Below are 14,369 nucleotides of genomic sequence, written 5' to 3' on the forward strand. Positions count from 1 at the left end.
AAATTAAAATGTGTTTGGGTTTTTTTTTACCTCTTCTGATCATGTTACAACACAGTTGCCACACTTCCATTAGTCAGAAGTGATGCACATTCTGAGACAGTGATGTTGAGGAGTGGGCCTCACTGTCTATCCCCTGTGGGTCAGTCAGAAGTTTGGGAGGCTCTAGGATTGGCTCACTGCTGTGTCATAAGTCACTTCCTGCATGGATCGGGGAGAGGTCTTTTAGCTGTGTTAGCAGAACTGTAATGTTTTGTCTGTTCGATGTGTCTGTTGTGATGAATAATGATTTCATTGCTTACAAATAAATTAGAGGCGGAGGAATATTTGTTAATGACCTACTTTTTGTCTGCTTTGTTCAGTGATGTGTAAAGTGGATCTAAGCAAAGTGGACGGATTCCTCCTCTACATTCAGAAGCTGAGCTCAACCTCTGGCTGTGAGATGAAAGTTAACTCTGTGACAGCAGACAGCATCACTGTCACATCAAAAAGTGAACTGTCTTTTAAGGGCTGTCTTCCTACGGATGTACGAGTCACCGCCTCAAAAATCATAGGTAAATCCGGGGGTGTGTGATAAAAGCTAGACACCCACTGGCTTTGTTCTTGGTGGCATGAAACGTAAAAGCGCTAAGAATATTCAAAAAATTTAATTGTTTATTGATATCAATATCATTTATTACTCCATCCGGTCCAACAAGAACCTCAATGTCCTTTTATTTAAGTTAAACCTTAATTTTACTTTTCCTTAAATCATCATGATTTTTTAAGTTTTTCTGGCTTTTTTTTGGCTAATAATATATTGAACAGTGGACAGTATGTGCCTAATAAAATGGCTAATAAGTGAACATGACCTAATTACTAGACTCTAATGAGTGGCTGTATGTCTGTACATTAAAGTCATAATTTGGTGGGTTTTTTAATGTGAGACTTCTTTAATTAATGACCTCTTCTTCACACCAGCATGTCGTCAACTCAAAGATTGTCCAAAGCCTCCTGTCCGCCTCTTGTTGCCTACGCTACCAAGCTGCCTCCCTGCTCCTCTGAGCAGCGTGACCTGGATGCTGCGTCCTCCAATTCACGGCACAGTGGAGCTGACCGCACCCACCGGACCCTTAATGCAGGTCTTACCTGAGCAACCCTGCAACGACAGCATCCTCATCGAAGTGGCAGAAGAAGATGGAGTGAGGATTGGACAATTCTGCCCCCAGGGAGTCATACAGAAGATCCAAATCCACACCAACATGTCTGTCACTGTGTCCCGCACAGGCAGCAACACACTGAGGACATCTTACAGGAACGTGCTGGATGCCTGTTTCAAGGAGGAGATATCAGGTGAAAAAATGCCAGGTTTGATTTTATTTGAATAAATTACTGCTTTTAACTTGTGTTAAATCATCTCATCTTTTCGCCCCACATTTAGAAAGATACATATTCACAGTTTCTCCAAAGAAAGACACACCTGTGCTGTTGGCCACTCCTGGTTGGCCGGTTGGAATGAAGCCTTACTCCACCGTCTCCTGGATTGTCTCCGTGCCCCCAAGGATGGAAGCGCACCTTATGTTTGACAAACTCAGCCAACCCAAATGCACCAACCGCCACACAAACATCAGGGTGCAGAGAGTTGGCAGCCGGGAGGAGGACTACAGCAGGAGGGAGGACGAAGAGGCGGAGCAAGAGATTGTTGTTCCTGCGAAGTTCTACCTCAACATGTCCAACTGTCTGCCCGAAAAAGGACACTTTAGCCTCATCACTAAGATCACACTGAAAGACTGCAAAAGTAAGGGCTGTTTACAAAGGAAAGGCATTTTTATTACAGTGACTGAGTCATTAGGTCAATGTTTGGCACCAAGTTAAAGTTATTTTTCTCATGAATAGATCTCCTGCTGACCGTTATCCTGAGTGTGGTGGCTGCCCTGCTGGTGGTTTCAATGATCGTTCTGGTTGTGGTCTGTGTGGTGATCAGGTGAGTGATTTATCTTTTGGGTAAATCACTAAGTACTAAATAATATAAGTAATTTTGTCTTTATAAAAATAAAATCAAGAATCAGTCATAAAAGTCCAGCAACAAAAGTGAAAAATAACAGGGTTATCACTGGTAGCACAAGATACATTGAATATTACAAATGTTACATATGGTAGGGTTGAGCAGAATATTATATATTATGTATTTGTGTTTTTTTCACTATAAAATCAAGAAAAAACTGAATATGCTTTGGAATTTTAGATAAAATAAACAGGAATCTATGAACTATGGTTAGCGTGTTAGCATAATTATTAGCTCCTATATTCTTTTACATAGAGTCATACATTATACTAATTATACTTGCATTGTTTAAAAAGTCTTGAAATCATGCAGTAACTAAATGCTCTAAATCTTTGAACTAAAAGTTAAAACTGAGCCTTATTTTTCACAGTGTGATAACATTAGCACTGTGGCTCCTTTACTGTACCTGCATTGATGACATTTAGACTTTGATCCATTTATTAACTATTGGTGCTCACAAAGACAGAATAACACAAAGTTTCTATGATTAACTTTTATGTCCTTATTATTTAAAAATGATACAACGCTCTGCTTTATCAATATAACAACTGTTTTTTTATACAGGAAAAAGAAGAAGGCGCTGAAGGAGCAGGTGTCCATCTACAATCCTAACGGCACCATCTTCCTGCCAGGACACACCAACTTCCCAAAATCACGTGCGGACAACGAGTCCCACGTGTACGAGTCCATAGAGGACACTCTTGTCTACACTCACCTGCTGAGGAAGGGGATGGAGATTGGCGTTTACGGAGAGACGGATACCTACAACTCCTTCACAGGACACACGGAGTCACAGAAGCCACTGGTCTCCAAAGGCTCAGACGACATGGAGGTGGGCGAGTACCGACCCTTTCTGCACTCTCAAAAGGGGCCTCCGCTGCCCAACAGGCCTCCCAGTAGGCCTCCCAGCCAACCACTGGTGGACAATGAGATTTATCAGACTGAGGGTCTGAGTGAGGAGGAAACTCAGTCCAATCTGGGACAAAGACTGGATCCAGAGGGAGGAAACAGTGAATTTGAAAGTACTTCACCAACCTGAACTTGTTAGTTGTTCATTCCCTGGTGTCTGTGTGATAATGTGCCTTAAAGATTGTGATATGCTCCACGTGGACCACGCTTTAAAACCAAGGCCAAAAAACCTGAGTAGCAGGAGCCTTGTTTTTATACTAGATGAAGACAAGTTTCTGAACGTGCAGTACTACCTGCCATCGACTACATATCACTGTGTGTTTTAGTGCTTTATTGCTATGAATGATTTTATGTATGTACTTTATACATATTTAAATATTTGTACAGTAGAAAACGTTGTTAACCTTTAGATTTTTAACCGTTCCACTGAATATAAAAGACTTCAGTGCTGTTGCAGTTCACTGATGGTCAGTGATGCAGCAGATTACAGCAGTTAATGTGCACAAAGTCTTTACTGTGTACTTTTACGGTATCATTACTTTTACTCCGAGAAGAGCATCCTCCAAACAGCAGCTATTATTCCACTGTAAATGTGCCATACTGGGTTGGTAGCTATAATAATAATCCAAACTGTGACTTCAGACTTCAGTTTTTATTCACACTGATGGACTAATCTGCTGTCTAATCAGGTTGTCGTATTTTCTGGTGAAAGACATTTTTGTAATGAAATAAAATGAAATTTGAAATACTGAAGTACTTCAGTTTAGTAAAGGAACTGTCAACAACAAGACAACTGTTTTGTCTGTTGTCATGTGAATATTGTTATGTTCATACATATAAACATATTTACATATGTGCACATATATTGAGTGATCCATATTTTACTGGGTGGAAATGTTAAGGAGTGAACAATAGATAGTTAATTGATTTGTCGATATTAAAACTTTAGCACAGTGTTGCTTCTCTGGGGCTTACTACTGTAATCATTAATATATTTAAAGGCGATTAATCGCATGATTTTCCATCGTCAACTCACGATAAATCACAAATTAATAGGACGTTTGTTCTAAATGTATATGCAGTAATTGTTTTGTTAAACTTTCATACATTGCTTTATGAATTATGTTTTAATTTTTTATGGCAACCATTAAAAGCAAACCAATACGTACCAATACCATACGTGGGGATCGCTGGTCTATTTCATACTGACCTACATCCTGTATGGGGTTCGTAGGCCTAGAACTAGGGTTGGGAAAAGTTCTCCACATTCCCAGACACCAGTAATCCAGATTAGATGAACTCCGGTGGTTTCTCAGTTCAAATCAAAAGTAGATGCAAATAACCTGACTCCTGTCTAAACAATTCACAATTCACGTCCATGTTGCTTCTGCCGCGCACACCTGACCGCTGCTCCGCTTGACTGACGTCTGTTCTAGTAAACTACATGGTGAACTGAAGGTCAAACAAGACACATACGATAATCGCGTTGATGCCCGATCCCTGTCGCTAAAGGCAAAACTTATCTGGTGTGGAAATCAGACAATGTTAATGTTTTCCTGCAATTTCTAAAGTAAACAGTAGAGGGAGACAAAACTCAAATCTGGGGAGCTAAGTTGAGTGGGTGCTAAGAAAAACACACTTTTTTTTATAAAACAATAAACATGTTTATTGGTCATTATATAACACAGAATCATTTGACGTACTGAAATAAAAACAAAAACAAAGAAACAGCATCATGATAACTTATATAATATATATATAATAATAAAATAGTGAATAGATAAAAGCTGAAGCTTTTCCAGTGGTGCTTACCCAGTTAAATATATATAATATGATTTAAAACAGGCCCAGGCTTCATATATGTGTGGTGTTATGTGCCGGTTAGTATAGCTTATACAGAGACATAGTGAAATTAACATTACCATAGTAGTGAACAGACTGTCTGGGAGCTAAAGAATGCTGTTGTTTCCCCTATCGTGTCAACTCTCAGATGATGTTGAACTCACAGACTGACGCCTTCTCCGCCTTGCAGTTCTCATCAAACCACTTGCCGTTGGCTGTGATGGACAGGACGGCACAGTTCTGGCTGCGACCGCCATCAGGCTGAAGGGTGATCTCCGTCTCCCAGTTCTTGAAGCGAACATTGGAACTCGACTGGTCCACCCACTGGCCATCCGTCACGATATCATTGATGCCCAACCAGATCTGAGCCTCGGGACCGATGCTCTGTCGCACGTAGCTGTAGAGTTGGTCGTTCTCGTCTCCTGTGACTGGAGTGCTCAGACTGCCTCCTTTGGCGATGCAGTCATCACTGGCAGCATGGAAGTTCTTCTTCACCGGATCAGACAGGAAACACTTGCCCAGGATCTTTGTTCCTCTCAGACAAACTAACAAAGAGTCAGAGATGCTGTCCAGGCAGATAAACTTGAACGTTTTCATTTAAATGACAATATTAGTCAGAACAAACACTTTTTTATAGAAGCTGTACATTTTCTGGCAACATTTAGAAGAATAAAACAGTATGGTGTCTCCTTGCAGTACCTGTCTGTAGAGCCTGCTGCTCTTTCAACAAGTTCAGCTCTTGAACAATGTCATTTATCTGTTTCTTCAGCTCCTCAATGGCTGCGTTGTTTGCGTCTGAGAAAAATCAAAAACATCGCGTTAAGTCATACTTCATGTTCTTGTCTCACGTTACACAGTCTCTGCGATCCTTACACGCTGCTGTGTACATCTGAATATTCAGTAAAGGTAATAAAGTTTTTGTTTCACTTTACATTTTATAACATTTACACATAAGAGCATTGTTTTTATTAGTTTGAAGTCAAATTCTACCTTTCTTGCCACTTCTCTTCTTAGTGGTGCTCTGCTGGAGTGTGTAATGCGCTAACAGAATAATGTAGAACATCAACCAAAGTCCTCTAACCGCCATCATATGTTTGAAACGTCCACCAGCGAAAATTCTAGAAGGTGTCAATAAAGTCCTCTAACCGCCATCATATGTTTAAAACGTCCACCAGCGAATATTCTAGAAGGTGTCAATGCAGCGGCAGCAGCAGCAGAGGTCCTTCCAGCTCCGTGGTCTGGACAGACTGCTGTGTTTCACAAGAGCTGGAGAAACTTCTCCCAGTAAAAACAAATGTTTTACAGATGTTTCATAGCCACTTGTGTTGCTTTTGAACTTTCGAGAGAAGATGGGCGGACAGAAAGGGAGCAGGACTGTGCAGAGGTACCGATATCAGGAACACCATGAATGTGGTTCCATATGTTCTCATGGTATCAGTAAATTACATCAGGGCCGTACCTGCCTGCGTGCTACATAACATTACTTACATAATCCAGATAAAACAGATGAAACTCTATCTTAATGAAGATATAATGACTGGTTTTTAATACCTTTTATTGAGTGAAGCCTAGATGATATCAGTTGTTTTTCTGTCTGAGAGCCTGTTGTTTTCCTTGTGTCCAGGGGGTGGGTGTTTTAGGGTTTCTCCCAAAGTCCACATCTGGATCCTCTCACGGAGCTGTGGGTGGTGCAGATGATGAAGGGTAACTGAAGAAGATTTATATTAAGTAGAAAGATTGTTGTGAATTTAATTTGGTTTTAGTTTTCATCCCAAAATGGAAACCCCAGTGTTTAGTTTCAGTGAACATGGCCAAAAATGTATGTGATTATAGTAGAATGTGCCTTTAAATCCTCGGTCCTAAAAAAAACTATTGTGCTACATCATTATTTTTAGATAATGTAATGAATACCACGAGGGAAAACCTGGAATAGTTTGAAAACTCTTGATTAGCATGACGCTTGTATATATAAATATATATAGCAAGATAGTTACAAATATATCCAAATATAACTAATGACTATACATACGTATATACATGTGTAAATATAAACATATGTGTATGTATATATTTTATGTTTACTATTAAGTTGTACTTGTCACTGATTTCTCCTTGAATTAAAAAAATACAAAGACAGAGGGTTCATCAATACATTTCAAATAAACTATTTACAAAATACAATAATCAATACAGTTATTTGTGTAAAAACAAGTCAGTGGCATTCACTGAAAATCATGTTAATATATAAAAAAAGTTTAGGCAACAGCAAAGGCAGCTTTTTAGTAACAATGCCCCGGACATGGTGGACGCAGAGACAGAGCAGCGCCCCCCACAGGACAGACAATGCGTGGGTCACAGTTAAAAGATCATCTAAATGCATAGTTAGTTTTATAGCTTCAGTACAGATAACGTCACTGAGGAGAGCAGCAGGTTCACAGACTGCGGCTGTTTGTTGAAGACCGTATGTATTAATACTAGTTTATGTGTTCGTCAACACAGTGATACGGAGGTTAGTGCAGTTAGCATTGGGATCAGTCTCATGTAATACTGCGACATCTGTGCTCCGTGACTTTGTGCATTTGCTCACTGCTTAGTGGATAAGAAGCACTTTAGATACGAACAAAGCCCTTTAGCATCACAGCTCTGCTGCGATCATGTCTCCAGCAGGTCACCTCATCTAATCTAAGTCATGTTAGAAATTCATCACAACATTTAAATACATCAATAACAATAAAAATAATAATAATATTACAAATCAAATTTACAGGGACAGACAAAAAGAAAAATCAGGTAAAGAATGACCGAAGATCAAATCTGAGTTGAAAACATGCAGGACAACATTAAGTGTGCTTCAAGTTTTAAGTAAAAAAAAAAGAAAAAAAAAGAATCCTCTTCCTCTTGTTGCCATGCTACTCTTTCTGGAGCCTGTGGAGAGCTGGTCTACGTCGGGCACAGCACTGTAAGAACAACAGGGATGAAAATTTAAATATTTATAAATAAAAAAATAATACAATCCCTCAGTGACTAAAACTAAACTTTGGTGACCTAAAGGATAAATGTCTGATCGTGTCTACAGCCTCACAGCTCAGTCAGTGACTGGTCTACTGTTCTACTAGCAGCGATACTCCATAATCCATGCTCCAGCTGGTCACTAAAAGTCACTGTGATGGGGCAGGGGCAGGAGGAGAAGGAGGAGTGAGGGATGACGGGGTCAGACTGCACTGCACTGCAGTGGCAGAGTGAGGGTGCTCTACGAATTCTACTGTGAGTGACACCACACAACAGTGCACATCACACCACGGAGATTCACAAACCTGAGTGTCGGTTGTTCACACTACAGCTACACAGTAGGTCAGTCGGAGAACGATGAAGAATAGATGAAAGATTTTAAAAAAGAGAAATACTTGTAAATATCAGATCAAGGAGAAGAAGCTGCAGCTCAGCTCTGGCTGAAAGACTAACCACTCATAAACAGCCATCATTCTGAACAGAACAGAATTCCAACCTGTATGTTTTCTTTTTTTTTTACTCCATTATATTGTGTATTAAATGTACTTTCAACACTTCTGTAGATTATTATTAACAATCACCATCATCATCATTTCCCTTAAGTTTTGATCAGAGTTTAAGGAACTCTAAGTACAGTGTCTCCATCTGACTACAGTATGTCGAGCCAAACAGTGTTTGCAAATGAGAACAGGAATCTGACCTTTGAGAATGTAATCTGTCAGAAGACCAGGAACTCTGTCACTGTCGTCTCTCATGGCCTGTAAAACTGAAGAGTGGTGTAAAGAGAGCAGGTCAGCATGGTCACAGCCAGTCCAATCAGAGCAGAGTGGACAGAGGACAAGAAACTCACTCTTGGTCAGGACCTGCAGGTCCTCAGTTGACAGAGGACGTCCCTTCTCATATGGAATGACTGTGGTCAAATACTGTTGAGGGTCAGAAGGACAAGTGTAGATGTTTTAAAACTGCTTTGTGACTTAATGCTGGACATTCTCAACATGATGTCATGAGGTGTAAGGTTTCACAATAGGAATCAGTGAACTCCTGTGTGAACCTTGGATAAAATGGGAGAAATGACTTCCTGTATGTAACCCACTGGGGGTTTTGGTGCTTGCTCAACACACCAAAGTCGGAAATCAAACTGGCAATCCCCTGATTAAAAGTCTGTTCCTTCAACCACTAGGCCAAGGGGCTGCCCCCTACTGAAAATAAATGTCAACTCTCTGTACTATCAATGCCAAAAGTTCAACATAAAAAGAGAAACATCAGTCACCTGTTTTTCACTGCACCCGCTGCTAAACCTTTGACGGAATCCATTTTGAATGATAGAAGAGAGTCCCTCCATGCTGAAGCGCTGAGGATGAGAGTGGAGGACGCAAGCAATCATAAAAAGACAGATCATCACCTGGAAGAAATACTTAAGAGAACACAGAGTGATGAACTCATTCTGCTGCCATTATTCATCTGGATTATTGAAGACTAAATGGAACATTAGTAATGTGGTGTGTTACTTTTCTTATTATCATCTCTTCCATAAACTGACCTGGACTTTGACTTGACTTACGAAAAAATAATGGCTCCTTTTGAGACACATTTCCAAAATAATCCAAAACTCAGGGGTACATTAAAAAGACAGTCAGTAAAGTCAGGTACTGACCGATGCAGCTTTTCTCTCGGTGTGACTCTGCGATGTCCCAGGTCGGCCTTTGTGCTTCCTACTCTTCTTCAGCAGTTCTTGTTGCTCTTTCTGCCGGTTCTGGACATCGATGAGAGCTGAGATGAAACTGTTCTTCACCTCTTTCTCAAAGTCCAGCTCGTCCCTCCGTGCCAGCTGCTGCACCAGCTCCTCTGAGAACCTCCTGATGTTGGTCTCTGTGGCCTCCAGACGTTCGTTCAGCTCTGCCACACCCAGACTCCTGACCCCTGCACCAGATACACAAAGACCTCATGATCAAACAGTGATCTGTTAGATGTGAGGAAACTCGTATAAGAGATCCTATGACCAGACACTCACTGTCATTGTAGCTGAGGCTGCTAGTGGACAGCTGCATGTCCAGTGGGACGGTGGACAGGTCTGTATGAGACAGAGTCATCTCTGTTCCTGAGCCAGGAGAGTCCTGCATCATCTTTTCCAACTCCTCGATAACCTGAGGGTGTCGACAGAAGAAGTGATCCTTTAATATCAGACTGTTTTTTTATGCCGACATTTTTTTAGGCATTTTATATTGATCTTAGGGATGTCTCATGTTAACTTTTTGCCAACATTCGATATGCCGATATTGTCCAAACACTTAATTTCCGATTAGGATATCAACCGTTACAGATATAGGCCTTGTAATATTTATTTATGTATCTGTACAAACCACTGCAGGAGTATGAAATTAATTAAATGAGCTACAATACTGCCATCTAGTGAGTTTTACTTTAATATACAGCTGTTTATCCCCATAATTTTACACATCTTTTGGCGAAACCCAGGCATTGTGTTATAGGGTTTTCATTATCGGAGGAAAAAAACATAATGATTCTTACAGATATTACATGATATGCTAATATCGGGCGATATTATCGGACATCCCTAACTGATCTCTTTAATCTAATAATCTTAGACAAACTCTGCCAAAATATTTTTATTGTTTTTTTAAGGCCATGCAATAGCAGCTTTACAGCAGTAGGCTGTAGGCTTTAGTTAGTTAGTCAGCTAGTTATTTAGTCAGTAGGTTAGTCAGTTCACTCACCTCTTCTGCAGTGTATAGAGGCTCGTCTCCAAGAGAGGAGACGATGATGGAGTGCATGTCCAGCTGCTCTCTCAGCTCTTCATCGTCTGACAGCTCCACTGTGACATCACTCAGCTTCTGGCACAGGGACAGAACAGGGGGAGGAAAATTAATTAAAGACAATGACTATTTCAGATTTGTGACATGATCAGATAAAAATTAGGACAAGAGGGAAGGAGGAAGGGCAGGAGGTCAGAGATCAGTGGGTCAGTGATGGGTAGAGACTTACAGCTTTCTCCTCTAGGTCTAATGTGGGGGGGTGGAGGTAGTGAAGACGGGACTGTTTCAAGACAACAGGCATGACCTGACCATAGCTAGTGGTCAGAGCTCTCCAGATTCTGTAGGAAGAAGAGGGTAAACACATGTAACAGCAACATCCACACATAAATCCATTATCTCCGGCTTATTCCTTTGCACGGCACCCAGAGAAAACCCACAGACACTGGGTTAACAACAAGATCCTCTGTCTTATTTCAGGCTGGTAAATAAAGGGCCTACTTTTACTAGTTTTTCCAGAGGAAAGACACAGACAGGCACTGATTGTAAAAAAGACACCACAAATACATGACAACTGTGATACTCAAAACAGATCACAACGCACCAGTCAGTGGAAACAGTCGTGATTTTGTCACTGGATGAATATTAAAATGTGGATACGTTTACTTTAAAATACTTAAGGTCTGACTCTTTCACCCATGTAAAATTGCATGCATAAAAAGCTAAATAAATTGTAGGTAACAATTTCAATTATATTATATATTTAAAATTTTACAACCACATTCTCCCCTTGATTATTCGGGTTGCAGAATTGACGTCTGCAACCCAAGAGAATATTTTATTTTTATATCTATTTCTCTTATTGGTCTCCTTATACTAAAGGCAAAGTTACAATATCATTGGATTGGATGGCAGCCATTTATCTGCAATACTGCCCCTATTGGGACTTCTATGCAGGAAAAATAATTTCGACGCAAAAAAAAAGGTATATCACTTGCCAAGACAGAGCAACAAAAACTTTCTAAATATTGACACAGTTTTGTCTATTTATAATATATCCAGTCGAGTACAGTTTACTAACGTAGTACAGACACATTTATATATAGCGATAAGCAAATGTCGCCAGTTTGAACTATCTGGAAGAATATAGTTATTTTAAATGTCATCTAATTGCAGACTCAAATGTATAATGATAAAGAACAACTTGAGATAATAACAGTCTTCTGTTGTAGGAGCCAGACGGTCCCAAAACAAACAAACAAACAATCAAACACTCACTCGTCTCCTTCCAGCAGCGTGCCCTCGGTGATAACACTAACGGGAGCGATGCTCTCCGTCCTGCCGTCCAAATTCCCGAAACACATGGATAACTTCTCCTCGAACCCGTTGACAACCTCCTCCATGGACCTCAAAGCACCACTTTCCCCCGAAGAGAAGCTACTACCGTTGAGAGGTTCCCCACCATCATTCCTCAGCAGCAGCACGAGCGGCAGCGGCGGCGGCGAAGAAGGTGGAGGCGGCGGTAGCTGCGTTGCCGCTTCCCTCGCGGCGACTGTGCCCCTCTGCGGTAGCAGATCCTGCACTTTTAAATCAGGCACAAACGGCAAAACATCGACAAAATGGGCGACGGGCGCAGCCATGTCCCTCGCCCGGGCTAAAAGCTCCGGGGGAAGGGTGACCGAGACCTGGGACAGACAGGCCGCGGGCTCGGCATCATCTCTGTGAATGGCCAGTCACCGACACTAATAGGCAGTAGCTACTACAGCACGTCCTCTAGTGGTGACCATGAAAACTTACTTTAATTTAAATTTGTACGAGTTTTTAAGCTTGTTAGTAGATAAAATCCAATTCAATAACTAGTTAGATTTATACTTATAAAATATATATATCTATATATATAAGATGGGATAATCAGACTGATTATTTTCAGATTTTATTCTATTCTTATCAATCCTGACGATCATTTTATATTTCAAAACATGGATATCCCACTCCCGATAATCAGAGATAATAACTCATATTCTTCAGTTATAAAAAAGATTATTAGTAATTGTATTACGTCCGTATTTTATAATCAATTTCTGAATATACATAGTATGTTAAAATACTTAAAAGACATAAGCAAAAAGGTAAACAACAAACATAAGAAGAAGAAGAGAATAAAAGGACAAAATCAGATCAAAGGCGAGTGCTAAGTTTATAAAGTGAGGAGAAAATGCAATTTAAAAAATGGAATCAAAAAGTCACAGATCTTTTCTAAAGACAATCTTCCTGACTTAGAAATGGAAAACACTGGGAGAGGCCACTGACAAAAGCAAATACCTGATCGAGAAAGCAAGACAACCCCCGTGTGGACAAAACGGGAATTGCATCCATGACATCCATTGACTGTGTCAACGGCGCGCAGCGTCTCCCTTGGCTACAGACTCCTAACAAACAGCAGTGGGACTCAACGCCCTGAGAGAAGGGAACATGAGGATATTTACTCCAGCTGTTTAGTTTAAGTGACTGGAAATGAGTTCACCTCTGTCCATGCTGAAGAAAACAAAACGAGTTCCACTGCAGGGCCTGCACAGTGATCAATGGTATGTTCATTAGACTGTGAGGCTAATGTGAAGCTACTCAACATATACTGTTCACTTAAAATGACGATGTACTCTTTAACAGTGTTGTAAAGGGGTTTGTCTCAGTAACATTAATATATATTGTACTCTATGGTTACTGCATTGTACCGTCTGCTCAGCTCAGAAGATTCTAATTCTGTTCTGAACCTACTGTACAGGGGCAGAGAGAAGGTGTCCTTCAGAGGGAATCTGCTAACAGGTAGGAAAGTCTCATACAAACCTGCTTTTTAAAAGGAAAAATTATTGGTTAAACATTATGCCAGAATATGATAAAATCTATCACTTAAGGGAAAAATGCTCCATTTATTTATTTACGTAATTTATTGCATGTAAATGCACATATGTATAAAATGTGCATAAATTCCATATATAGCTAGACACATATTTACCCACACCCACCCAATTTATATACATGTATATACATTACTATTAATGTTTCTTGAGGATAGCAAACTAAGCATATTTGAAAGAAGTGGGATGAAGTCCAGCTTACTGCATTATTATAAATGTAACCAACACAGAGCTGAGGCCTACACAGCTGGTGGTCTATTTTAAATTACTCTCCTGAGTTTAACCAGGGCTCCAGACTAGGTACCTCACAACGTAACTGTTCGGCAAACATTGCTTTAGTAAATAAATACCCCACCACTGAAAACAACCTGAGCCTTACTGTGAATACTAGACTAATATTAATAGGTGTCGAATAAATTATATTTTATTTTTTGTCAGAATTTCAGGCAGAAGTCGTCCAAAATGATGGTGGTGATGATTCTTCTGATCCAAGTTCTCTACAAACATCATGCAGTGATGTTTCCAAGGCCAAGTCAAAATCTCTACTAAAGAAAGGTTATTATTTGAATGTTTTCTTGTGAATGGAAGGTACTGAATATTTATACAAACTGAAGACTGTGCCTGCAGCAGGTCCTCCACCAAGTGACTTTGAGCTCATGTCAGTCATGATGCAGCGAGTGAATCTGCTGGAGAAAATACTGAAGAGCCAAGCACAGGAGCTGGAGACAAAAGTAACCCAGACACAGACACACAACCCATGGCAGAAATGTTTACGAATGGAAATTTAGTACTTCTTTTTCTCCTGCAGGATCAGAAAATCTCCATGCTTGAGAAAAAGCTGAGGCTTCGGGAAGAATCAGGTATTCGATCAACTTCATCCTT

The 14,369-nt window shown here is 40.3% G+C and overlaps 4 protein-coding genes and 1 long non-coding RNA gene across 13 annotated transcripts in view; 3 read left to right on the forward strand and 2 right to left on the reverse strand.

The window, feature by feature from the left end:
- Nucleotides 1–3,699, forward strand: part of cdcp1a (CUB domain containing protein 1a) — a 7,424-nt gene extending 3,725 nt beyond the window's left edge. The window contains exons 5-9 of the mRNA XM_008323471.3: nt 360–551; nt 958–1,329; nt 1,418–1,774; nt 1,873–1,960; nt 2,606–3,699. Coding sequence (XP_008321693.1) covers nt 360–551; nt 958–1,329; nt 1,418–1,774; nt 1,873–1,960; nt 2,606–3,080 — 1,484 coding nt within the window. The 3' untranslated portion in view covers nt 3,081–3,699. The remainder of the gene's footprint in view (nt 1–359; nt 552–957; nt 1,330–1,417; nt 1,775–1,872; nt 1,961–2,605) is intronic.
- An 893-nt stretch (nt 3,700–4,592) lies between these two features.
- On the reverse strand, nt 4,593–6,065 carry clec3ba (C-type lectin domain family 3, member Ba). 2 transcript variants are annotated; one of them, XM_025061573.1, is made up of 4 exons: nt 5,950–6,064; nt 5,783–5,884; nt 5,492–5,587; nt 4,593–5,337 (listed from the first exon to the last, which is right to left on the reverse strand). In XM_025061573.1, exons 2-4 carry the CDS (start codon nt 5,880–5,882, stop codon nt 4,937–4,939), a joined length of 597 nt encoding a protein of 198 aa, XP_024917341.1. In that variant the 5' UTR covers nt 5,883–5,884; nt 5,950–6,064; the 3' UTR covers nt 4,593–4,936. The 2 variants fall into 2 exon arrangements, with proteins under 2 accessions (XP_024917341.1, XP_008321692.1); XM_008323470.3 differs by having other exon boundaries at nt 4,594–5,337; nt 5,783–5,925; nt 5,997–6,065.
- On the forward strand, nt 5,783–7,679 carry LOC112487931 (uncharacterized). Its single transcript, XR_003051499.1, has 2 exons — nt 5,783–5,917; nt 5,983–7,679. It is a non-coding gene; the product is annotated as an uncharacterized LOC112487931 (long non-coding RNA).
- On the reverse strand, nt 6,942–12,444 carry fez2a (fasciculation and elongation protein zeta 2a). 6 transcript variants are annotated; one of them, XM_025061571.1, is made up of 10 exons: nt 11,851–12,443; nt 10,805–10,913; nt 10,537–10,653; nt 9,813–9,945; nt 9,456–9,721; nt 9,072–9,203; nt 8,652–8,724; nt 8,502–8,567; nt 8,107–8,132; nt 6,942–7,749 (listed from the first exon to the last, which is right to left on the reverse strand). In XM_025061571.1, the coding sequence occupies exons 1-9, from the start codon at nt 12,210–12,212 to the stop codon at nt 8,122–8,124; spliced, it is 1,269 nt and encodes a 422-aa protein (XP_024917339.1). In that variant the 5' UTR covers nt 12,213–12,443; the 3' UTR covers nt 6,942–7,749; nt 8,107–8,121. The 6 variants fall into 6 exon arrangements, with proteins under 6 accessions (XP_024917339.1, XP_024917338.1, XP_024917337.1 ...); XM_025061570.1 differs by lacking the exon at nt 8,107–8,132 and having other exon boundaries at nt 10,537–10,650; nt 11,851–12,444; XM_025061569.1 differs by lacking the exon at nt 8,107–8,132.
- A 579-nt stretch (nt 12,445–13,023) lies between these two features.
- ubxn11 (UBX domain protein 11) overlaps nt 13,024–14,369 on the forward strand; it is a 4,409-nt gene continuing 3,063 nt past the window's right edge. For 2 of the 3 annotated variants that reach the window (XM_025061567.1, XM_008323465.3), the window contains exons 1-5: nt 13,024–13,157; nt 13,355–13,395; nt 13,926–14,042; nt 14,115–14,218; nt 14,296–14,347. In XM_025061567.1, coding sequence (XP_024917335.1) covers nt 13,087–13,157; nt 13,355–13,395; nt 13,926–14,042; nt 14,115–14,218; nt 14,296–14,347 — 385 coding nt within the window. In that variant the 5' untranslated portion in view covers nt 13,024–13,086. The remainder of the gene's footprint in view (nt 13,158–13,354; nt 13,396–13,925; nt 14,043–14,114; nt 14,219–14,295; nt 14,348–14,369) is intronic. The other variant, XM_025061568.1, reaches the window with a different exon arrangement.

This window comes from Cynoglossus semilaevis, chromosome 13 (assembly GCF_000523025.1).
Source record: "Cynoglossus semilaevis isolate Cse_v1.0 chromosome 13, Cse_v1.0, whole genome shotgun sequence".
Classification (NCBI taxonomy): Eukaryota; Metazoa; Chordata; class Actinopteri; order Pleuronectiformes; family Cynoglossidae; genus Cynoglossus; species Cynoglossus semilaevis.